The following is a 24,983-nucleotide window of genomic DNA, read 5'->3' on the forward strand; positions in this document are numbered from 1 at the left end:
GGTATAAGGGAGAGGAAAATAGGACTAAAGAATACAGAATAAAGTAAATAACATTTTTCAAGAGTTTTGTGGCACAGATCAGTGATTGTGATGTGCCATTAACTAAGGAGTTTTATGAATTCGACACATGTCACCCAAATTCTACATTTTAATAATAAATTAACAATAATCTATTTTAATAATAAGATTCAAATAGAGAGAATTCTGAGCTAAAAACCTTAAATAAATTTAAGATAGTCACAAACATAAAGACATAATATATATTCAATACTAAAGACAAGCAAGCCAAACAATATATAAGAACAGAAGATGCAGTTCATTTTAGAAAGATAATTACAGAAAATCAATACACCCAAGAAAATAATACTAAAGACTTCGTAGCTGCTATCATAAATTTTATACATGCCTTTTGTGGTTGAAAATCTCATAAGAATGGAAAGGAAAGGAGGAACAACAAGAAGGAAATTCCCTGAAATATCAAATCAAAAGGATTTGGCGAGGTACCGATAACAGAAATAAGAAAAGCCAGAGGTGACACTGAAGTAAAAGGAAGAAAAGTGTTAAGGGTTTTAGCAGCAAAAAGGAAGAGTGAGCAAATATCCCAATTGCCTTTTCATTTCTATATTCATTACTTACCTTGTCCACAAGGTTACACATTATGAGGGCAGATTCCTTATGTGTCTCATTCACCTCACTGCTCAAGCATCTACCCCAGTGTTGAACAGTGACTGAAACATAATGTTTATTTAATAACTAAAGAGTATATTTAGGATGGAGAGCCATAGAAAGAGGACCATTTTATCAACTGTTGTGAAAATCTCCTGGAGGCAGGCACAACTATGGAATGCTAGAAAAGCGAGAGAATCTTTCTAAACTTTGCTTTACTTAGTCTTTTAAATGTGATCTAAGGCTCTGTGGAAAGAATCTCATGGACAGGTTGACCCTTGCTCCCCATCTTCTCTGGTTAGCAAAATCTGTTGTTTCTATTCTTGTGTTTTCCTCATGTGAAATAATAACATCAATAAAACTAGACAGACTCTCAACATGCATAACTGTACATGGTGTATTCAGATTACAAGACCTTTTAATTATAAATTTTCTATTGAAACACTCTAAACAGGAGTGCGGGTGATAGGTGATGTATACATATATATAAATGCCGTCCTTCCAGTTACTTGGAATTTAGGTTCCTTCGCAAGCAAAGTGTTCCTCCCTGTCTATTTAAAACTGACAAAGACATTTGTCTTTACTCGTGTGGAGATGCCTGATAACTTATTTCTAACTATCATACGCTCCACAGTCATGACATTTTAAGAAAATAGATCAAATCTATCCTGGATTTTTTTTCAAGTTCCTTTTGATTGCTGCTGGGAGGAGAATAGAGAGATAGTAGAGAATAGCATTAACTTGCAAAGTAAAATAAATTATTTTGAGATAACTATTCTATATTAGAATACAAAATAGCCTCCTAGTTACAATAACAAATTCAGCAGGGCATGGTTGTAATTCTCCAGGCTTACTAGTTTTGCTACCATGGTGTGTTTTCTCTGGTATACTCCAGATGATTTAAATAGTGAGACTGATACAGAAACCTCTGCAATGCATGTATTAAATGCATACATATATGAATTATAAGACAGCTTTTTCACTGGTTACCGACTGGACACTAAGGACAGAGTTTTTGAATTTGAATCTGAACATTGCTATTTGCTCACTCTGTAACCATGAACATGATAATTCATCCGTCTGTGCCTCACTTTTCTCAGTTGAAAATATTAATAAAATATATATAGAGAGAATATAGAGTATATATATAGAGAGAGATATTCCATACATATTTTATATGTATTTACATATATATACACACATACATATATAGATTTATGGAATCTATATATACACATATATATAGATATATACAGATTCCATACATCTCTATATATATGCATAAATATTTACACACACATATATCCATTTATCTATCTATAAAACAAGAATTAGTATATGTAAAATCCTTTGATGAGTGTCTAGTACAGATTAAGAATTAAGAATCAAATGAATGTTACCTGATATCATATGGGTATATACATATATATAAATATTTGTATATACATTTATGTATATACACACACATATATAATATAATTGTATATCATAAAACTTTGAATTTGGCAAAGTGAGGTAGAAGCCCCAAGTTAAATTTCATTAAGATTAAAACTGTAGCATATCCTTCTATTTAACTTCACACTTCAGCTTCTTTAAAATTTTTATTTCCAAGAAAGTGTACAAATATCTGCATATCATAAGCAAATAAAATATTTACATAAAAGATGGCTATAGCCACAGTGAGTAAATGCTTCAGGCTCCATATGCCTTAGAACTAAAGTGACTGTATAACTTATCATCCAGACCACGACAGTTTAAGAATAAAATGTGTGTGCTTTTAATAATCACTCCAGGATACCAAGTGTGAATTGAGATTTTTCCAGGAAAACCAGGAAGATTTGTCACCCTACTCAAAACCCTAGAAAATACAGTAAATAAGAACATATTTTACATGTCCCAAGGACAAACGCATGAGGAAAGTGGCGTCATCTTTTCTTTGTGGTGAAATAGTATCATCTGTGCTCTCCGCAAAGCTCAGGTTGAATTTGTAACTCAGGTAGAATTGTTGATTTTGTATTTTAGGGTTTTTTTATTATACATAATGCGCTGCACCTCATAGTTAAAAACAATTGTTCTAAGCTTCCACATGCTGCTAAGATACAGCTACCGGGATTTAGTGCGAATCACGTTGTTCGAGGCGTTAGTTCAGCTGTCTGTTGAATCCCCTGAAACTAATGCTCAGTCTATATTAATGTCTCAGTCCCGAGAAACCTCAGCCTATTCTCTCCTATAATTAATCTTGCAGGTAGTGCCTTGACATTATTGGTTCACCAACAGAGCAGAACTGCCTCAGCCATCAATAATAATTCAACGCATCAGGATGAGGCCTACGCATGGGCCACAGAGGTAGCCAAATATGCAGGATCTCCTGCATTCCTCTCCAGTAGAAGGGAAACTGCAATTGAAACTAGTTGTTTTGGTGGCTCGATAATTTGTAATAGAGGGGTCTTGGTGTTACTAATTGTTTTGCTTTATGCTTTTATCCAAATGTAGCCACGGCTTGGCACAAGGGGAGTGATTGTCTGTTTACTGAATCTTAATATTGAGGCTGTTACAAATTGTCTTTCACAGATGGTGGGAGCTTTTCAGATCGAGAGAGGCAGGGAATTTATTACTCAATATTTCTGTATTACTGATTGGGACGTGAGGAGCATAGACAATCTGTCCTACTGCAGGGTTTGCTGCATGGTTTTTTTTTTCCGTCTGTAAAATTATGGCTGGCTCTAGACGTTTTTCTCATTTTGTATAGATAGCAGCTGTGTAATTTCCAGCAGAATGTTTGCTTTGATCCCCCTTCCTTTAATTGAAATCCGCAATTATGAGATTTGTTTCTTTTATGTTTGTGAGTTTATTGGTTTAATCTACAAAATGTGCTGTCTTACACAGTTAAAGGCTACAGCACAGTTGGGACTTAAATGAAAAACATTAGAGGGAGGGGCTTTCTGTTTTTTGTTTTTTATTTTTTATTTTTTTGGTTGGCTATAGAAAGAATCCAATATTCTTCCCCTCAGATAGCAGGCTCTATGACAACTTAGTAAACTGTCATTCTGTATAATTTAAAGCTGTGTCTCTTGTATATATATATAATGTATGTATTATATATATATGATTAGGCTCATTTCTAAAAATGAATAATATGTGCGTGTGTGTGTGTGTGTGTGTGTGTGTGTGTGTGTGTGTTCATAGAATGGAAAGGGAATATGCCTGCATAGGAGCATTTCTTTGATTATAGTAACTAGTAACATTTACATAATGCTAGCTTTATCAGCACATTTTAGGGGAAAGAGAGTGAAAGGATTATAAAGTAGATAGATATAAGAACAGTACTGCATGGTCTCAGACATAGTTCACAACAAATAATTTTGAGAGTTACATGTCAATATGCTCTACCACATAAATTAACCACAAATTTCCTAAATGGTAAAGTTCCAGATGTTTGAAATATTTTAATAAAAAATAGAAGAAAAAGAAGAGATCAAGTGGAGAAGAATGAGATTTTATTTCCAAATTTACAATTCTCTCACTGATAGTCTGTCATAAAGTGTAACTACATATTTTAAAACAATCTTTGCTAATATTTTATGCATTCATTATATATTTTTTTCTGGCACAGTATAGTGCATTTTCATTTGGAGCTCTAGGCTGTGTCTATACAAAGGAAATTCCATATTAATTGGTATTAGGCCAATTAGTTTGTAACTGAATTAATCTTTCTATGTAGCATCCTTAACTCCAACTAATTGATTTAGCGTAACAGTTTTGGTAGCTATCATATAGTCATTTCTCTTAAATGGTCATGAGTAATTAATTCACATTGACAAGGAATTTTTCACAAAATTCTTCCATGTGTTAATGGTTGTTTTTTAGGCAAATAAACCAAGCGATCATATGGATATTTAAAAATATTTAGAATTGCACATGTTAACTGAGTATGTCTCCAATTCACCTTGTGGTCTCCTGATTATTATGTGGTCAGGTCTATTGTCATACAACTGTGATATATAAAAATATATATATATATATTTCATATATATATGGCATATGAGAAAATATCCAAATATTTTCTAAACTCAATATACATAGCCCATGGATTCTAGGAAGAAAAGTTCACTTAAAAATAAGCCTTTTAATGGACTATTTCTAAATCCTGAAAGCCACCATTGGAAAAATGTCATGGTATTTTCTGCTTTTTCTTAATAATTACAGTGTAATTAAATATCCACTCATCTAGGAATTTCTTAATAAGAAAAACTGTAGTAATTTTAGATATTTGTATTTTAAGTATGGGAAAAAACAAGGGAGCTAATGGATCTAAAGTAACTTGCTCAATAAATTACATCTAGAACACTAAGGAAATAAACAGAATTCAAATCCATACCTTTCTATGAAACTCTGTTTAATATGGATCTACCTGTTTTTTTAGGATATGTAATGACTTAAGATACTAACTCCACATTCTGTGGTAAGAAATGAAGATCCAGGAAATGTATGGACACCTATAGCCTGAAGAATATTGTCAGAAAAAAACACTGGGATCTGGAAGCGAAAAGGAAACATAGAAAACGAGACAGGAAGGTGAAGAAAGTTGAAGATAAACTTTCTTTTTCACAATGTTTTTACGGACAAGTTCAGCCCATAAATCAAAAATTACCTTTATGGATGAAATATTAGTTAAGTCAAGATCATCTTTTTCATTTCCTAAATGCAGGTTGAATCTCATTTATGGAGTGAGATGTCAAATAACAACAAAAAATGCACTTAATTTGCATAAAGATGCTTGTAAGGTAACATTGCTCCACACTTTGCTTTATTCACATCATTAGAGGAAATATTTTATTCCTCTAGTTGTTTCTGGCCATGGCTCAAGGAATTAAAAACTTCCATTCATTCCTTCAGACAGTACAGTTAACAAGAGGATAACTTTTTTTATTATCTCTGTCCTTCTCCCTCAGGAAGCAGAGAATTATCAGATTGGTGAGAGAAAGGAAATAAAGGTCTGAACATGTGTCTCAAGTCACCTCTTTTGGGAGCACTCTGTTCTCAGTTTATTTTAATTCTGTTTCTCAATTTAATGAGTTTACTAGAGCAGGGTCCACTATTACCCTGTGGAGATCCTTAATGATACATGGATATGTTTAATTCTGGGAATAAAGTAGTTAAACTGGCTAGTGATTATGCCACATTGTTAGAGTCATCTTTGTCAATAAGAAAGTTGTTCATATTTATGACATCTGTATCCATTTCTTCAGAAGTGTGACTATTATTCATATATCCCCAATACACACAAAATATATAGTTTTAACTAAATTTTTAATCTGTTACATATTTTTCTAGGTTACTAGCTAGAGACATCCTGGTTGTTTCCAATTTGTTGTAAACTGGAAATCTGATGCTAAACAAGTAGTGTTATGACAAGCCTTCTTATTCATAACTTGACATGCTTTTGCCAGTATATTTTAGATGAAATTTTAAGATTATGGTGGAGTCAAATCATATGAACACTTTAAATTTTGCTCCGTATTACCACATTCCTGTGCAAAAGTGACACCAATTTACAATGCCATATTGTATAGACGTGTTTCATGGTACCTTAAAACAATTACAATGTTAATAACAAAGATAAGTAATCACAGAGCACTATGTCAGATATAATACTAATTTTAAAAGTTTGAAATATAATGACAATTAACAAAATGTGACTAGGAGGCTCAAAGTGAGCACATGCTGTTGGTAAAATGATGCTAACAGACTTGCTTAATATAGGGTTGCCACAAACAGAAGTAAAAAGTGCTTATTTGCCGACAACCTTGCCAAATATTGACTCTATAAAATGGTTTAAAATTATTTATATTACAGATACTTTGCTTTGCTATTTCTAATTCTCTTATTTTGTGAACAGTGTTATTTTAGCCACATATGTATTTCTTTGGCTCTGGATTTCTCATTTCATTTTAATTTTGTGTGTATGTCCTTGATGGATTCTTTGAATTTTTGTTTTCATTGCATCTTTCTGTATAATTATTCCTGGGATATTGTGTCATTTTTAAAAATTGCATTTCGTAGGATGGATTCCTAATACTTTCTTTGCATGTGCTTTTATGTTATTTTATTTCCTTATTACTAAAAAGTGATTTTATACTTGCCATGATTTTCAGGTTTCCCAGCTTAAGATGGACAGTTCTTACACTTTGACGTAGCATGGGCAAATTTGTCTCTACTTTTTCACATCAAGCTATAGTTTAAGGATTGAGTTTTGAAACGTGCCCACTTTTTCCCTAGCCTGAGTGTGTAGAGAATAAGCAGATGAGCTCAATTGGTGTGCAATTTAGGTAAAAGACCTGGACTCTTTCTCTTGCCTAAAATTTTATTAAGTATCTAATCCCATAGCTTGCTCTCTTTCCAGGAGGCAGTTTTACTGCCACCAGGGAAATAGCCTTGCTTTCAAATCTCTTCCTTAATTCAGCGCAGAGCCACCAAGGCTTTGCTTGTATCAATGAGCCATCTCATGTACCTTCATCCCCCATTTCACCAGTCTTTTCCTGGCACTTTCTCCCTCCATTCCTCACTCTAAGACTGAGTGGGGAATCAATATTTGGCTGTAAAGGAGTATATGGTGTCTTACCTTGTGTGCTGAAACAATGTATTTACTCAAAGTTTCATGGATTTTCTTTTTTCTCTACATTATGCCAAGACATAAATTCTGAGAGTGTTTATGATGGTGCCTCTTTTCCCCTCTGCTTTCTTTCCAAGTTAGAGACATCAAAATAATAAGCCTCAACCATTTTCCTGTTTTTAAAAGAAATAGTTAATTTTTATGGGAATTATTAGGTGTCTCCCAGGCTACTCATGTAAATCCTCATTTTATCTGTTTTTAAATTGAGTTATTCATGAGATGCTTTCTGCATTTTGTTTTTTAGAAAATTTTAGGAAACAAAGATAAATGTCATATGGTCTCTCAAATATCACATGGTCTCACATCCCCTCCAAACTATTTTAAATATGGCCTGACTTTGGGAATGAAGGCTTTACTTGGACATGGATATGACTGTAGGCATTTTCCTTTATATTCCTTTATAACTTACTGTTATGCATCTACTAGCAGCTGTTAAGGTCACTCCAAAACTGACATTCTCTCCCCATGTTTGCTTCCACTAAAACCCATCTGGTGATGGAACTGTGCATACCTTCATCAAGTATTTTGAAAACAAAACAAAACAAAATAAGCAAAAACAAAGTAAACAAAAGACAGATATCTGAATCAGACAGAATTAGCTTTGGATCCCAGTCTGTCACCAGTTACTTGTTTAAAATGGAACAGGTTACTTAACAACTCTGAGAAATATTTACTTAAAACACTCAAGTATAATATGTATTTTGCAGACATTTTGTGATAAGTAAATGAGGTATGTGTGCATGTGTGGGCTTGTGTATAAAATAAACTCTCTTGATTGGCCTATATAACTGTCTTTTTCACTCAGGATGAATGGTGGGTAACTTTTTTACTCACTCAAGCTACATCGTATTCTATTCAGATTAATCTAATTTCTCATCTGAAATAGTTAAAATATGTGATATACTTTGACAAATATCAAGGTAATAAACATTTGAAAAAGGACACATTTTTCTCTTCCTTATTTCCTTAAGCCAATTCATTCTTCTACTATATTTTATTTTACATAAACATTACTTTAATTTTATATATGCACTATGCAATCTAAAAAGTACAATTGCCTGTGATGTCCATATACTTTACCTTTCTTAAGAGAGGTACATTCGTTTAATTTATTCTTATAATCTAGTTGATATGAGTAAATCTTTTAAATAACTAGGGTGAATTTTGCTCCAATCCACCTATATGAAAATATTTATCATTTTTAAAAAGGCAATTCTCTCAGCTTAGACAAAATAAAACCCATCTTTACAAAAGATACAAAAAAAAAATTCGTTGGATGTGGTGGCATGTGCCTGTGGTCCCAGCTACTCAGAAGGCTGAGTGGAGACGAGAAGATCACTTGCACCCACATGGGTTGAGGCTCCAGTGAGCCAAATTCTTGCCTCTGCACTACAGCCTGGGTGACAGTGAGATCTGCAGAAAGATGAGATGCTCTTCCAAGCAAGTAATAGATCTTTGGGTTGCAGATATTGGCAGAACATTGGCATATTCTGGGACCTCAAGCATTTGATACCCAAGAAAATATAATTTTAATGTATGCTTTCTAATGTCTCTGCGGATATCGCCATGAGGTGCTAACTTTTTATATCAGATATTATAACTTTATTATTGTATTATACCAAGTTGACATTATTGCTATATTTTCTTTTATTGATTTCAATACTATAATTATATGTTTGCACCCAGTAAGAATAAATATGGGAAATTTGAATTTTCATTATGTGATTTTTCTCCTCACTATTTCAATTTAGTTTAATTTACTCAAAATTGTCTTAGAGAACAATCTAAAAAACATTTCATACTGCACTTTTGGTTGGCTGTGCTGATTTTATTTTTCAACAATTTTCAAAAATGTTTAAGAGTGGTACCATAAATAATTAATAGGAAAAATAATAATGGCCTCATTGTATTAACACAAAATTATTGCTGAATTTGATGACTATATGAAATTTAGGTTTATTTTCTAAAAAGATAGTTTACTGATTATTCTACCAATAGCTTTGTTTTTAACATGAAAAAGGGAAACTATATCTTACAAAGGACCAAAGAATATTGATCTGGAAAATCTAGATGTAGATGACAATAAGGCATTTTATGTGCTTAGTTTAGATTTTCCTCATCTTCATAGCATACAGTTATTTAACATTTCACACACAAAAATTTTGAGTGTGACTTACTTTTGAAATAACTTAAACCATTCACATTTATTGTTATGAGGCTGTTTTGTTTTAATTATCTTATTTATTTATTATACTTTAAGTTCTGGGGTACATGTGCAGAATGTGCAGTTTTGTTACATAGGTATATACGTGCCATGGTGGTTTGCTGCACCCATCAACCCATCACCTACATTAGGTATTTCTCCTAATGCTATCCCTTCCATAGCCCCCCACCCCTGACAGGCCTCGGTGTGTGATGTTCCCCTCCCTGTGTCCATGTGTTCTCATTGTTCAACTCCCACTTATGGGTGAGAACATGTGGTGTTTGGTTTTCTGTTCTTATGTTAGTCTGCTAATGCTTTCTTACTGTATTCTTCCTTTTACTGTGCACATTTTAAGGTTTCTGGTATGTTTTCCACTTATTATCTCTTTTTTAAAAAATGAATTACTCTTAAACAGCATATGCAAAAATGTGATTTTTTGCAAAGAATTTCGTACTATTTTCTTCATGTTTTTCTCTCATTCCTTATTATTCTAGTATATTTCAGAGCCTATTACCATAATTTGAGGCTCTAAGAGCTATAATCACACTACAACACTCCAGCCTGGGTGACAGAGGGAGACCTTTTAGGGAGACCTAAAAAAAAATAAAAATAAAGCACTAAAATCTATTTCACCTTTCCATTTATTTACCTAGGAACAAAGAAACTTGTATTTACTTTACCATTGGTCCTTTTCCAATAGGATCATTATTAAATTTATTTTGCTTCGTTCATTCTGGTTTCTGTTGCAGAGTCATAAATTTTAATTCTTCAATAAAAATTGTTAAACTATCTTGAAATTATTTCTGATGTAAGTCAACACCACTTTTTTATTCGTTTGTATGTTGTTCCTGTGTTTTCTGCTCCAAGTTGAGGCCACATACCTTATATAATATTTAATTATTTAAAAGTTTGGTAAAATAATATATTTGTGATAAAACATTTCACAATCTTTTTCTGGGTAATAAAAATATGTCTATTATTGTCACAAAATTTTAGAAATCATATACACATATACATATATACTTATATATAATGTGGGCATTTGTTTTTGTGGTTAATGTCATTTTAGTATTTCTGTTATCATTTTCTGAAATTAAAACTATGATACCATAGTGAGCATATTTTATAATAGATAGGGCTAAGGGTTACTATATTTTCCCCCTTTTGTCCATATGGAATATTAATACAGCCATATTGCAGGCATATTATGGGTTTGCTCCCAGACCACTGAAGTAAAGTAAATATTGCAATGAAGTGAGTCACACAGTATTTTTGGTTTCTCAGTGCAATAAATGTTATATTTACCCTATAATGTAGTCTATTAAGTGTGCAATAACATTTTATCTTAAAAATGTATATAATTTAAAACTACTTTATTGCTAAAAAATGCTACTAATCATCAGAGCCTTCAATGAGTCATAATCTTTTTTGCTGGTGGTGGATCTTGCCTTGTTCATGACTGCTGACTGATTAGGGTGATGATTGCTAAATTTTGGGTGGCTGTGGCAATTTCTTTAAACAACAATGCAGTTTGCTGCATTGATTGCTTCTTTTTTTATGAGAGATTTTTCTGTAGCTTATGATGCTGTTTGGTCACATTTTCATCCACAGTAGAACTTTCAAAATTGGAGTCAATCTTCTCAAACCCTGCTACACCTTTATTAACTAAGTTTATGGCGTGTTCTAAACCCTTTTCTGTCATTTCAACAATGTTTATAACATCTTCACTAGGAATAGATTCCATTTCAAGATACCACTTTTTTTGCTCATTCAAAATAACTCCTTATCCATTTAAATTTCATAAGATTGTAGCAATTTATTCATATCTTAAGATGCCATTTAATTATAGTTCTCTTGTTATTTCTACCACGTTTGCAGTTACTTTCTCTGCTAAAGTCTTGAACCCCTCAACATTATCCATGAAGGTTGGAGTCAACTTCTTCTAAACTCCCATTTATGTTAATATCCTGTCCTCTACCAATTAATCATGAATGCTCTCAATGACATCTAAAAATGATTAATTCTTTTCAGAAGGATTTCAATTTCTTTTCCCAGATCTATCAGAGAAGTTAGTATCTATGGCAACTATAGCCTTGCAGGATGTATTTCTTAAATAAAACAAGACTTGAAATTACTCCTTTATCCATGGCTACAGTTATAAGACTTGAAGTTCAAAATTACTCCCTGATCCATGAACTGCAGATGAGTGTTCTGTTAGCACACATGAAAACAACATTAATCTGTACATCTACATCAGAGCTCTTGGATGACCAGGTGCACTAATGGTCATATCAATGAGCAGTAATATTTTTAAAGAAATCTGTTTTTTTTTTTTTCCTGAGCAGTAGGTCTCAACAAAGGGCATAAAATATTCAGTAAACCATGTTGCAAACAGATGTACTGTCATGCAGGCTTGTTGTTTCATTTATGGAGAATAGGTAGAGAAGATTTACTGTAATTCTTAAGGGCCTTAGGAACTTCAGAATGGTTAATGAGCATTGGCTTTAAATTCAATAGAACTGCATTATTCCCTAACCAGAGAGTCAACCTGTCCTTTGAATCTTTGAAGCCAGGCATTGACTTCTACTCCCTAGCTATGAAAGTTCTAGATGGCAGTTTCTTCCAATATAAGAATGTTTTATCTACATGGAACATCTGTTGTTTAGTATAGCCATTGTCATCATGACATTAGTAAGATACTGTGAATAACCTGCTGCAGCTTTACATCAGCACTTGCTATGTCACCTTGCACCTTTATGTTATGGAGATCACTTCTTTGATTAAGCCTCATGAATGTACCTCTGCTAACCTCCAATTTTTCTTCTGCAGCTACTTCACCTCTCTCAGCCTTCATAAAGTTACACTTAAGGCTTTTCTCTAGATTAGGCATTGGCTTAAGGGAACGTTGTGACTGATTGATCCTCTATCCACACCACTAAAACTTTCCCAATAACAGCAACAAGGATGTTTCACTTTCTTATCACTTATGTGTTAACTAGAATATCACATTTAATTTCCTTCATGAGCTATTTCCTTGCATTCACAACTTAATTAAATGTTTGGAACAAGTGGCCTAGCTTTGGGCATATCTCATCTTTCAACATGCCTTCCTCACTAAGCTCAATCATTTCTAGCTTTTGATTTAAACTGAGACATGCAACTCTTTCTTTCACTTGAACCCTTAGATGCCATTCTAGAATAATTAAATTGCCTGAATTTCAATATTGCTGTGTCTCTGGAAATACAGATGCATGAGGAAATGGAGAAAGGCAGAAAAAAAAAAAGGCCGATCGTGGAGCAATCAGAGCAGACAAAACATTTATTAAGTTTGTCATATCGTGTAGACATGTTTCATGGTGCCCTAAAACAATTACAATATTAATAACAAAGATAAGTAATCAAGAGCACTCTGCCAGATATATACTAATAAAAAAGTTTGGAATATTATAACAATTAATAAAATGTTTCTAGGAGACTCAAAGTGAGCACATGCTGTTGGTAAAATGATGCTAACAGTCTTGCTTAATGTAGGGTTGCCACAATTTTCAATTTAAAAAATGCTATTTGCAAAGTACAACAAAATGAGATATGCCTGTATATAAATATCCAAATATTCTCATTTAAATATTTGTCTCGTAGTTTCTTTCCAGTTCCTGCATGGTGCCATGTGCAAAGTAGTTGTTCCTTAAATAATTTTGAATAAATGATCTAACGACCTATGAGAAGTCATTAAATAATTTTAGTTAATGAAGTTATAGAAGTCAATAAATAATAAATAAGTTATCCTTAAATAATTCTGAATAAATTATTTAATGACCTATGAGGAGTATGGAATACAAAATTCATAGTAAAAAAAGATACAGCAAGTAGGTCAAATCATAAAATATATGGTAAGATGACTCAAAGATAATAAGTAGAACTCAACTCAACTCAAAGATAATAAATAGATATAGGAGGGAAGATATAGCAAGTAGGTCAAATCACAAGATATATGGTAAAACAGCTCAAAGATAATAAATAGAACTCCTTTTAATAATAGGGTAGGTAAGGGAGTGATATAATTAAATTAATGTTTTATGTAAATTATCCTGTTCAAATTGACAGTACTGGAGAAAGGTGATCATTGGGAGGTGAGCATAATTTTCATAAAAATTGATGCAGGGCCAGACAGAAGAGATGTTGAAACTATTTAGAATATAGAATTGTTAGTACTTGCCAACTTTGTGTGTGTGCAAGGGATGAAGGAGAGAAGGAATCAAAGATACTATCAGAGTTTCATGATATGGCTATTCACTAGCACTGGGAATTTGAAAATCATCTTCTCATAATTTTATTGATACTTGTCTGACAAGTGAAATAAGAGGGGTATATGTAGAATTAGAATGCACATGATACACTGCCAACAAAGTTTTCCATGTTTTTAACACAGCATGTATCAGTATATTATTTGACATCAAAGATAAATTATATTAATGCAAGGCATTTGTATGTTGGAGTTATTCACCATTCATTGTTGCTTACTAGAATTTCTGCCCTTCAAAAGAATATTGATAGCTTTTACAAAAATAAAGTAAATATAATAAATTAGGCTTGGCCAAATTATCAAAATCTCTTTAAGATATTGGCAAGAAGTAGATTTGTGAACTGTCTTTTAAAAATTTGTCTGACCATTTATTTATTTCTGAGTCTTTATAAATATGTTGTCGGAACCTTGAAAAAGTTATCTCATGAAATATTAGCCATAAATTAAAACCACCTTGTCATTAGATATTTCTAATACCTAAGTGATTTAACATTGTTCCTTCTATATATTCCTTCAATATACCACATTCTATGGTATTCCATTCATTTGAATACCAACTTGATTCTTTTTTCTGTTCTTCATTATAAACTCTTGACTATTTTATTTTCACTGAATAATTAGTTTATTTTGGTACATGAGGATAACATAATTTTCTTGCATGGCATATTTATCTTATTGGGCTTAGAATTGCTGGTTTAGTGGTTTCTCAGATACACTTTAAAAGACAAAATTCATGGAAATGCTTTTCTATTTCGTGGGTTTATTTTCTAATTGGGTCAATTTGGACAAGTCTCTTAAGCTCTCATACTTCATTCCTCTTATCAAAAGCAAACAAAAACCAAGAAATAAAGCTAAAGAAATAATTATCTCTAAAGCTAAAATTCAAAGGATATGATTATACTATGTATTTTATACTTTTTATAGCTATAAAAATCAATGTTCATATTTTCAATCTGTCATTTTTTAAGAAACACGAGTCCAATTATTACTGACTTAATTGATTTACATATTATCTTGGATGTTTGAAAGGAAATACATAGAAAAAATAAGTGCATTTATTGTTCTATAAATATATGAAAGATAACAATAGAAATTAATGAGATAATGCCTATCTAACCTATTCCAACTTTTCAATTCAGTCAATTAATGAAATATCTAAGCTGTACAATCTATGAAAAATGTCTCATTTTCTTTCTTGTTTTGATTCCTTCATTTTAATTTTTTTAGCAGATGATTATTGAAATATGACAGGATACTTAAGAAATAATAAAGCAACTATATTTAAAGACAAATACAATAGCTTTCTTTAGCTCATAGCTGTGTGATCAGAAACTCAGGAAAATTTTATATTTTAAAAATTATTTTTCCCTAGTAGTTGATATTTATAAGTTAAATGGTACCTAAGCATACTATGATTTGTAGAAATTTAAGTCATTATTCTCAAACAACGGATTTTACTGACTCAAAGTCTCTTTTAAAATATTTAAATTAAGTATTTAAATATTTAAAATACATAACTCAAAATATATTTTGAAAGGCTAAATATCTGATAATGGGCAGAGTAAAACACACGTCATAATGCATGTGAAAAGATTACTAAGGTTTCACCATATAATTAATTACATCAATTAAACAAACATTTATTGAGTGACTACTATTTTCCAGGCACTGTTATTAAAAAATAATTATTTTTTAATATTCTATTAAAAAATAATAGAATAAAATGTTAATATCCTGAGGTAACCAGTCAATTAATCAATAATAGAATGGAAAAAATTATGAATTATATTTCTGATAAGGGTCTAGTATCTATAATATATATTTAAAAATCTCTTACAATTCAACAGCAACAACCAAAAAGTCAATCTAAAAATGAACATAGGAAATGAAAGACATTTTCTAAGGAAGATATGCAAATGGACAAAAAACACACACATGATCAACGTCATAGACATTAGGTAAATGCAAATAAAATCCATAATGTCACAGGTGGGAATTGAACAATGAGATCACATGGACACAGGAAGGGGAATATCACACTCTGGGGACTGTGGTGGGGTGGGGGGGGAGGATAGCATTGGGAGATATACCTAATGCTAGATGACGAGTTAGTGGGTGCAGCGCACCAGCATGGCACATGTATACATATGTAACTAACCTGCACAATGTGCACATGTACCCTAAAACTTAAAGTATAATAAAAAAAAATCCATAATGAGATGCCTCCTCCTACTTGTAGGAACAAGTAGGCTATAAATGACACAAAACTAAACAAAATAATCAGAACACAGTTAAAAATTAAACTGTTGATATATGTAAGACACTGCAGAATCCACATTTTTTTCTAGTCTATACGTCAAACATTTAGCAGAGTTGACCATATATTGGGCCATAAAAAAGCTTCAACAAGATTTTTAAATTTTAAATCATAAAGGCAATTCTTTGACTACAATGAACTTAAACTAGAATACAAAAGGAAACCAAAAAATAAAAAAATCCTCCAAATTTTTGAGACGTAAGTAGTAACATTTGACATAACCCATGGATCAACATAAAAAAAAATACAAATCAGAAAAATTGAGCTGAGTAATAATAAAAATAAAACATAATAAAAAGACATAATGCAGATAAAGGCATTCAGAAGATAAATTTATAGCCTTTCCTACGTGTATCAAGAAAAAAGTTGCTGAAAATCAATTATGTATTCATCTTTAGGAGTTAAGATTGCATCTAGAGGAAACAGGCAGAACAGAGTAATGGAATTAGAACAGAAATTGATAAAACTGTCAAGCAAATCATTATCAAAAAAGTGAATAAAACAAATGTGTAAAAGAGAAATTAGATACAAAAGTTGGAATTTGAAAAATTAATGCAATCTCTAGAAAGACTTATCTAGAAAGAGAAAGTGGGAGAGAGAAGATTCAAAGGAGGACTTCGTTAATGCAAAAAAAACAAGCATCATTGTAGCTTCTAGAGATGTTAAACAAATAATACTATTATTAATCTATTTATCTGTTATACAATACAATAGATTATATGATATATAATGATAATTATAGACTATATGTTATATAACGGTAATTACATGCCATTAACATATTTGTCATGAGTTCAGTTGAGCTGAGAGAGTCAGAGTAAGCTGTAACTCAGGTGGCTGAAGTAGCTCATTACAGCAGTAAGCCTAAAGGACACATGTACCCCCTAAATTTATACAAATAAAATTTAAAGAATAAATATACAGCTTATTTTGCAATTGCTTTTGATGTTTTAGTCATGAAGTCTTTGCCCATGCCTATATCCTGAATGGTATTGCCTAGGTTTTCTTCTAGGGTTTTTATAGTTTGGGGTTTACATTTAAGTCTTTAATCCATCTTGAGTTAATTTTTGTATTAAGGTGTAAGGAAGGGTCCAGGTTCTGTTTTCTGCATATGGCTAGCCAGTTTTCCCAGCACCATTTATTAAATAGGGAATTCTCTCCCTATTGATTGTTTTTTTTCAGGCTTGTCGAAGATCAGATGGTTATAGATGTATGGTGTTATTTCTGAGGCCTCTGTTCTGTTCCATTGGTCTATATTTCTGTTTTGGTGCCAGTACCAAAAGCCAAAGTTGACAAATGGGACCTAATCAAACAAAAGAGCTTCTGCGCAGCAAAAGAAACTATCATCAGAGTGAATAGGCAACCTACACCATGGGAGAAAATTTTTGCAATCTACCCATCTGACAAAGGTCTAATATCCAGAATCTACAAGGAACTTAAACAAATTTACAAGAAAAAACAAACAACGCCATCAAAAAGTCAGCAAAGGATATGAACAGACACTTCTCAAAAGAAGACATTTATGCCGTCAACAAACATATGAAAAAAAGCTCATCATTACTGGTCATTAGACAAATGCAAATCAAACCACAATGAGATACTGTCTCACGCCAGTTAGAATGGCAATTATTAAAAAGTCAGGAAACAACAGATGCTGGTGAGACTGTGGAGAAATAGGAATGCTTTTACACTGTTGGTGGGAGTGTAAATTAGGTCAACCATTGTGGAAGACAGTGTGGCAATTCCTCAAGGATCTAGAACCAGTAATACCATTTGACCCACCAATCCTATTACTGGATATATACCCAAAGGATTATAAATCATTCTACTTAAAGACAAATGCACACGTATGTTTCTTGCAGCGCTATTCACAATAGCAAAGAGTTGGAATCAACCAAAATGCCCATCAATGACAGACTGGATAAAGAAAATATGGCACATATATACCATGGAATACTATGCAGCCACAAAAAAGGATGAGTTCATGTCCTTTGCAGGGACATGGATGAAACAGGAAGCCATCATTCTCAGCAAACTAACATAGGAACAGAAAACCAAACACTGCATGTTCTCACTCATAAGTGGGAGTTGAACTTGAGAACACATGGACACAGGGAGGGGAACATCACACACTGGGGCCTGTCAGGGATGAGGAGCAAGGTATGGGGGGAGAGCACTAGGACAAATACCTAATGCATGAGGGGCTTACCACCTAGATGACGGGTTCACAGGTGCAGCAAACCAGCATGGAATATGTATCCCTATGTACCAAAACTGCACATTCTGCACATGTATCTCAGAACTTAAAGTAAAATTTAAAAAATATAAAAATATAAAAAATAAATGTACAGGTTAAAAAATAAACAAAAAATACAAAAAAAACACACCACCACTACAAAGCAATAAGCCAAAAATGAATGGGTTAAGCCCTTTATCACTTATTGTGGTGGTATAAGCAACACCCTAAATCCAGCGAAAGCTCCAACTTCCCCATTTCCATCTTCCCACATGAAATGATGCATATTCCAGGGTAGGGTGGATGAGCGCAGATTTGGCGTTTGTCCCACTGCAGGGAGATCTTCAAGGAAAAGTCTCTAGCACTATTATGGACTATGGCAGGGATGTTGGAGTGCAGGGGGCAATAGGAGTAAAAAAAATACTGGAGATTGTATCAGTGAGAAAAAATGTCTTTAATGTTTTCCTCTCCTCCTACTATCAGGAGGCCTGTTCAGAAGAGCCCGAGAAAGACCTCTGCCCAAGGCCTCAGATAAAGGTCCCTAAGTATCAGAGCACCACCAGACCAGTAAGGTAAATATGTGAAATACTATGATTGGCCAGGGTGCTGATATCTTGACTGTAGCTTCCTTTAGAGGTTGCAGTGCACTAGCTGCACTAGTTGTGGTGTGGGAAGGGCAGCTTTCCTAGCTTTACCTGCCTTTCATTTAAAACTTCTGAAATTATCTATGGTGAGGTCTGAAAGATCACTCATAGGTTTATCACCAGGAACTGGACTTGACATTGAGCAACTTACTGCCCATATATTTTGGAAGATAAAAGCAAATTCCTAGAAAGTACAGTTTTCAAAGTTGACACAAATAGTATAGTTAAGCAGTTCTGTATTTATAAAAGAAATTGAATTCATATTTTTAAATATTTCAAAAAAGTAATCTATTGGCCCAGGTTGACTTTATCAGCAATTTCTTCCAAATAGTTAAAGAAGAAGTAAAAGTATTCAAATACAATTCTTAGAATAACAATAACATAAGAAATAAATCTCATCTTTAAAAAAAACCGGGTCATCATTATCTTAACAACAAACCGGACTAGGATACAGTCAGCAAAACAGATAAATTCTAAGTTGACTTCTGTCAAAAACACAGAGAAATAAAATCCCAAACAAAATATTAGTAAGTCAAATCCAATAACACATGAAAATCAAGACCAGAAACACTTAATCTAGGATTTTAGAATTGGTTTAACAATAGAAATTAAATGTTTGCAATTTATCATATTAAAAGTATAAGAAAGGAAAGTTTTATGTACTCAAATACAGGAAAATACAGTAATTTTCAAAGTTATATGTCTATTCATTGTAGAAGCTACTAATCAGAAATAAAATAAAACTTTCTTATTCAATAAACAGCACCTAGAAATCTCTACAAAAAAATCATACTTAATTTGGAAATATTGGATGTTTCTCCTGTGATTAGGAATGAGAAAAAGATGCTTGTTATCACCACTTCAACTAACATTGTATTCACAGTGCAGTAAGGAGAAGGAAGACAGAAGGAGGAGACAGAAGGAAGAAAAATAGAAGGAAGAAAAAAAGATTGTCATTATATTCATGTGATGCAACTGTCCCTTGACGATAAGTCTTAAGATAGATACAAAGCTTTTTAGTAAAGTGAGTGATTGTGATTATTATATGAGATAGACACAATTAGAAATTCAATACAGCTAATCTAGAAATGACAAGATCAAAATACAAGTGAGTTTTTACATGAAAGAGGAAGAGAAATAGTGTGGGGGCATCAGTGCAGGCCCCAAGCAAATCTGAAATAATTGCTATCCAGAAGAATTATCAAAATCCAGCTGAATATTTTGGATTCACTGGGAAGCTTTGGTAAGGAAATATGGCATATAAAACAAATCATGATATTCAGAATTCAGTTAGGCCCTCTTCATTTCACAAAATTTGCATCTAACATAAGTAATGAGGGAATTACTTATTTTAAACACCAAACTCTCATGTTAATCATTTTAAAAGTCAAGGTTTTTTATTTTATTTTATTTTTTCAATTAGCTACATACTGTCTGGCCATCTTGAAAAGTATATTGTATAAAATTTAATCCTTTCTTCATAATGAATTGTACTTATCAAGCCCTCAACATCTCTAGAATACACAGGTAGCCTCAACATTTGGCCATTTTTATCAAGATATTCTGTAATTTAATTTTAGTATGTTCATTAATTACACATTTATTTAATATTAGAATTCTATTATGAATTTATCTCAATGATGCTTGACCCTACCATACATATAATCCTATACCTAAAATCAATTCCAAGTGGATCACTGATATAAATATACAAGAAAAATAGATCCCTAGTGCTTCCAGAAAATACTAAGAGAATACATTCCTGAATTGTGGTATAGAAAATTTTGTTTAAAAGGATATATAAAACACGATTCATAAAGGAAATGAATTAATATACTGAACTGCATTTAAATTAGAAAGTTTTCCTCAAAAATTATTAAGGAGAATAAATATGGAAGCAAAGGATTGGGAAAATATATTTGTAATGTATGTAACTGAAGGATAACTTCATCAAGTCAGCAAAATCTCTCTGAATCTCAACCACATTTATAACCGAAGTCAAATTTTACACATTTTCAAAGTTTTGGAAGAGCTCTTAATTTAATGTAAGTACTTCAGATGTCCTGAAAGTAGATCAAAAGTAAGGGTACAGATTAAACTGTATAATGAGCAGTTAACTCAATAACTTTTAATGACCATAAAAAACGAATATGTCTGAGACTAAAACACAATCTCATCCAGGGTCATAAAAGTCTATTTTATTGGTGTAAATCTCATGGGAGCTGTGAAGTACATATCTTCTTTTCCAGCCTAAACCTTGTGGCTTTTCTGATTGCCCTTTACAATGGCTGACGTTAATATCTCTTGTCTATTTTATAAGAAATAAAAAAAAGAAAGATTGTAAACTCACATTTGCTAACACATAAATGTTTACTAATCCTTTTTATTTAAAAAAATCATTCAATTAAAAAAATCTTATCCCAAATTCTTTGTGTTCTTTACAAAACTAATCTTATGTTTTATAATACATTTCTGGTCAAAAATTCCAGTTTAATCCCACAATGTTTGTGTAATCAAAAATTAATCAATCTCACTAACAATATGGGGAGTGACAAACTCACATAACAATCTAGATTTTTTAAAGCCTGAACACTTCTGTACATAAATAATCTACGCAATTAAGGGGGAAACAACAGGATTTGTTTTACTCTAGGTAATGTCTTTGATTTCTTACTTTAATTTGCATGTATTGGCACTGCTTACAAAATTAAGCTAGAAAAAAATATGAACCTCTGACATTCAAAAATCACAGTGAGAATTTTTATCAACTTTTTTCTTATGTTAGTCAAATGCAAACATCCCATTAACTATAGGCTTAGGAGAATTCTCTAACAGTTTTAAAATACATATCCTAGACTGGGAGAGAAAGCTGTTTTTTAGCTATTTCTCCCATAAAATCTTTTTAACTGCTGTTTATTATAGCTACTATTTATGATAATGCTGTTGTATGCATTATTACAACCCTGTATTTTCAGTAAAATGTCTAATAAATGTATTTTTAAAATACATTATTCTCTATCTGCTTGAGATAAAATGTTGCTGTCATTTTACTGAATAGCACAGCACATAAACATGGCAATAATAAATGTTTTAAAGTTTTTAAAGCACTGAATGGTTGGAAATTAATCTGCATCATCATAACTACTTTTATAACAACATTTTTAATGAGCCAGATTCATCTACTCTATTTTGATGGCAAAAGTGGATTATTTCTTGAAGAGAAGAAATAGCAAAGAGCAATATAAACTTGCCCTGTGCTTTAAAAGTCTGAAAATAGAGAATGAAACTTTTCAATTTAGTATGGAATATAACTCTTCATCTACCTTGGTTTTTTCCGAGATCACAGATACATCATTTAACCTAGAACTAGATGTGCTAAATGGAAAAAGAGAATCATTCTAAAATTAATGTTACAAGGTGGTATTTGTTCCAGTGAATTTAAAGCAATTCCCTTAATCAGCATATGTCCTGATTTTACTGCTGCACAGATGAGATGGAAGCACCTAGAATTCCTAAGAAGTAATATTGCCTATTATTACACAGAAATTTTGGGATAAGAAATACGGCCCTAACTAAAATCTTCTAGAATACTTCAAATGTAGTCACATTTTATGAGTAAAGTGCCACACAGTTATTTTTGGTACTTTTCCTATTTATAAGTATATCTTTACTTTCCTGACACATAATAGGATTTCTACATTTCTTTTAACGAAAGAACTTCATGAACCTTTGATGATATGACAAAGGCGATGGATATATCCCCAAACTTATCATTTTATAACATTTTCAAAGAGTTTATATAGACCGGTAATTTACTAGGCTTCCTAGGGATTTATGGGTCCTATTAAGAAATTCCTTTCTACAGATTTATTAGTACTATATGTAATGATTACTAATTTGTCCCTAAATATTCCAGTTTTATTTTTCTGTGTACTTTGTAGGGGATTGATTGCATGTCCATACTCCTTTGAAATTAGGTTTGGTCACACAACTTGCTTTGGAATATGAAGTGTGAAATATTTTTAATGATGAAAATTAAGTTTGTTTCCTTTTCCTCTACCAAATCACCTACTTCTCCTCATCAGATATATTCTCTCTTACAAGTTTCTCATATATCCTTCCAAAAACAGGCTACACATTTTAGAGGTATGCATTTTAACAACCAAATTCTACTACCACCCCTTCTTTTTTCTTTATGTCTCAAGAAGTATAGAAATTTACACTAAAGTGAAACCTATATCTTCTTGGATCTTTGAGTTGTTACTATATGAGACAGAACTTTCTGCCTTGTATATGTAGCATGAACCAAAATAAACATTTGCAACTTATGTATACAGAACTCAGCCATCAAACATCTGAATTATGAGAAAGCTCTTTAAGACCATTTCTCCGGTTACTTTTTACCTAGGTTTCCAACAATCTTTGTTATCTGGTTTTCAAACTAAAAATAAAATATTACAAACCATAAATTTGGATTGTTATACCCACAGATGATTGTAAGAAGGAACATCTAATGAATTGGAAATAAGTGGAAAAAACCCACACAATCAAAAGAAATAAAAAAGAATCCTGGATTTAATGCCATTTGTGCAGGGGCAAGTAGTTTCAAACATATCAATAGATATTTGGGAAATGGGTAGCAGTAAAACAGGTAAGGTTTTACTAATATTTCTTTGTTGAAATTAAAGCTACCATAAATTAAAATTATCATCTTTCTCAGCAGTCTAAAATAAAAACTAACTCTGAAGGAATAATATACTAATAATCAACTATAGTATATTTTGATACAAATAGTTAAATCTTTAGTGTAGCACTTTATTCTGGGAAAGTAAATTTGGTGTGTATAAGTGGCTATCAAAAAACGATGAAAATATTTGCAGTATACTTTAGAAAATGGCCAGGGAAGTATATAACCAAGTAGAGAAAAACTTCCATCCTAAGTAAGAAAATAATATGTTAATATTTATTAGAAAGGAACATCTCATGACTCTAGATTGGGTGTAGAATCAAAGCATTAGAGAAGGGTTATTCAAAGTCCCATCATACTGATTTATTTCCCAAGCCCCAATTCCCTACCTATGCTTCTTAACATTACCAGCAATATTCAACTCAACATTAATTATTGCTCCATACTCTATGTAATTCACATTTGTGTAGTGTTCCCTAATGCTTTTTCCAAACCCCTTTTTTTTCCCATTACATGGAGCTCATATATCCAAGTCATACCATATTTAAACCTTCTTGGTCTATTATTATATACTGATTACTTGGTCATTCTCTTTTTTAAAGGAGATTTTGGAATATGACTGAAACACTTTTTTCAGGCCAAGTTGTGTCATCATCATAGGTGATTCTATAACAAAGATGAGAAATCCACTTCCCTGGTCTCTAAATTCTTTCATTTCATAAATATAAAAATAAGCAACTCTGCTGTTTTCACATACTGATCCTGCTATCCATGTCGTGAACCCATAATCACCGAGAACTATTCCAGCTGTTAGGTATTAAAGTGAAACACTCTCTTCCTGGACCACAACTTCCTCATTTTCCAGTTCTCAGTTACACTGACTTGGTCATTGACCTCATTACATTCACGAACGCTTTGAATCCTCTATTTTGTACTACGTACCTTTATCTTTTATCTTTACATAATTGCCTCTGTAACTTTAGAGTTCATGACCACTTCAATAACTCTTCTGACAGCACCTTCAAAATTACTGCTTCTATTTTTTACCTGGTATGATGTCAACTCTTGATTATTTCTGCTGAACAACAACTCTGTTCCACGGGGAGTCTAAGAGAAAAAGAAATACGTATTCTCTTCAACTTGTGATGGGGTTAGGTCCCAATAATTCATCGTAAGTAAAAAAACAATCATAAGTTGAAAATGCAATTGATACCCCAAAACCCATCGTAAATTTAAAAAACATAAATTGAAACA

The 24,983-nt window shown here is 32.3% G+C and overlaps 1 protein-coding gene and 1 long non-coding RNA gene across 3 annotated transcripts in view; one reads left to right on the forward strand and one right to left on the reverse strand.

Moving 5' to 3' along the window:
* The window catches only part of LOC107968131 (uncharacterized), a 28,032-nt gene extending 17,826 nt beyond the window's left edge, over window positions 1-10,206 (forward strand). Inside the window, exons 2-3 of one of the 2 annotated variants that reach the window (XR_001709071.3) lie at window positions 2,912-3,012; window positions 5,090-10,206. This is a non-coding gene — a long non-coding RNA (uncharacterized LOC107968131). Of the gene's footprint in view, window positions 1-2,037; window positions 3,013-5,089 lie in introns of those variants that run through there. The other variant, XR_010150897.1, reaches the window with a different exon arrangement.
* Window positions 1-24,983, reverse strand: part of LOC104001989 (uncharacterized) — a 355,145-nt gene that overhangs the window by 313,400 nt on the left and 16,762 nt on the right. The window contains exon 2 of the mRNA XM_024348688.2: window positions 24,777-24,836. Within this exon, the coding sequence (XP_024204456.2) occupies window positions 24,777-24,836 (60 nt within the window). The remainder of the gene's footprint in view (window positions 1-24,776; window positions 24,837-24,983) is intronic.

This window comes from Pan troglodytes, chromosome 15 (genome assembly GCF_028858775.2).
Source record: "Pan troglodytes isolate AG18354 chromosome 15, NHGRI_mPanTro3-v2.0_pri, whole genome shotgun sequence".
Lineage (NCBI taxonomy): Eukaryota > Metazoa > Chordata > Mammalia > Primates > Hominidae > Pan > Pan troglodytes.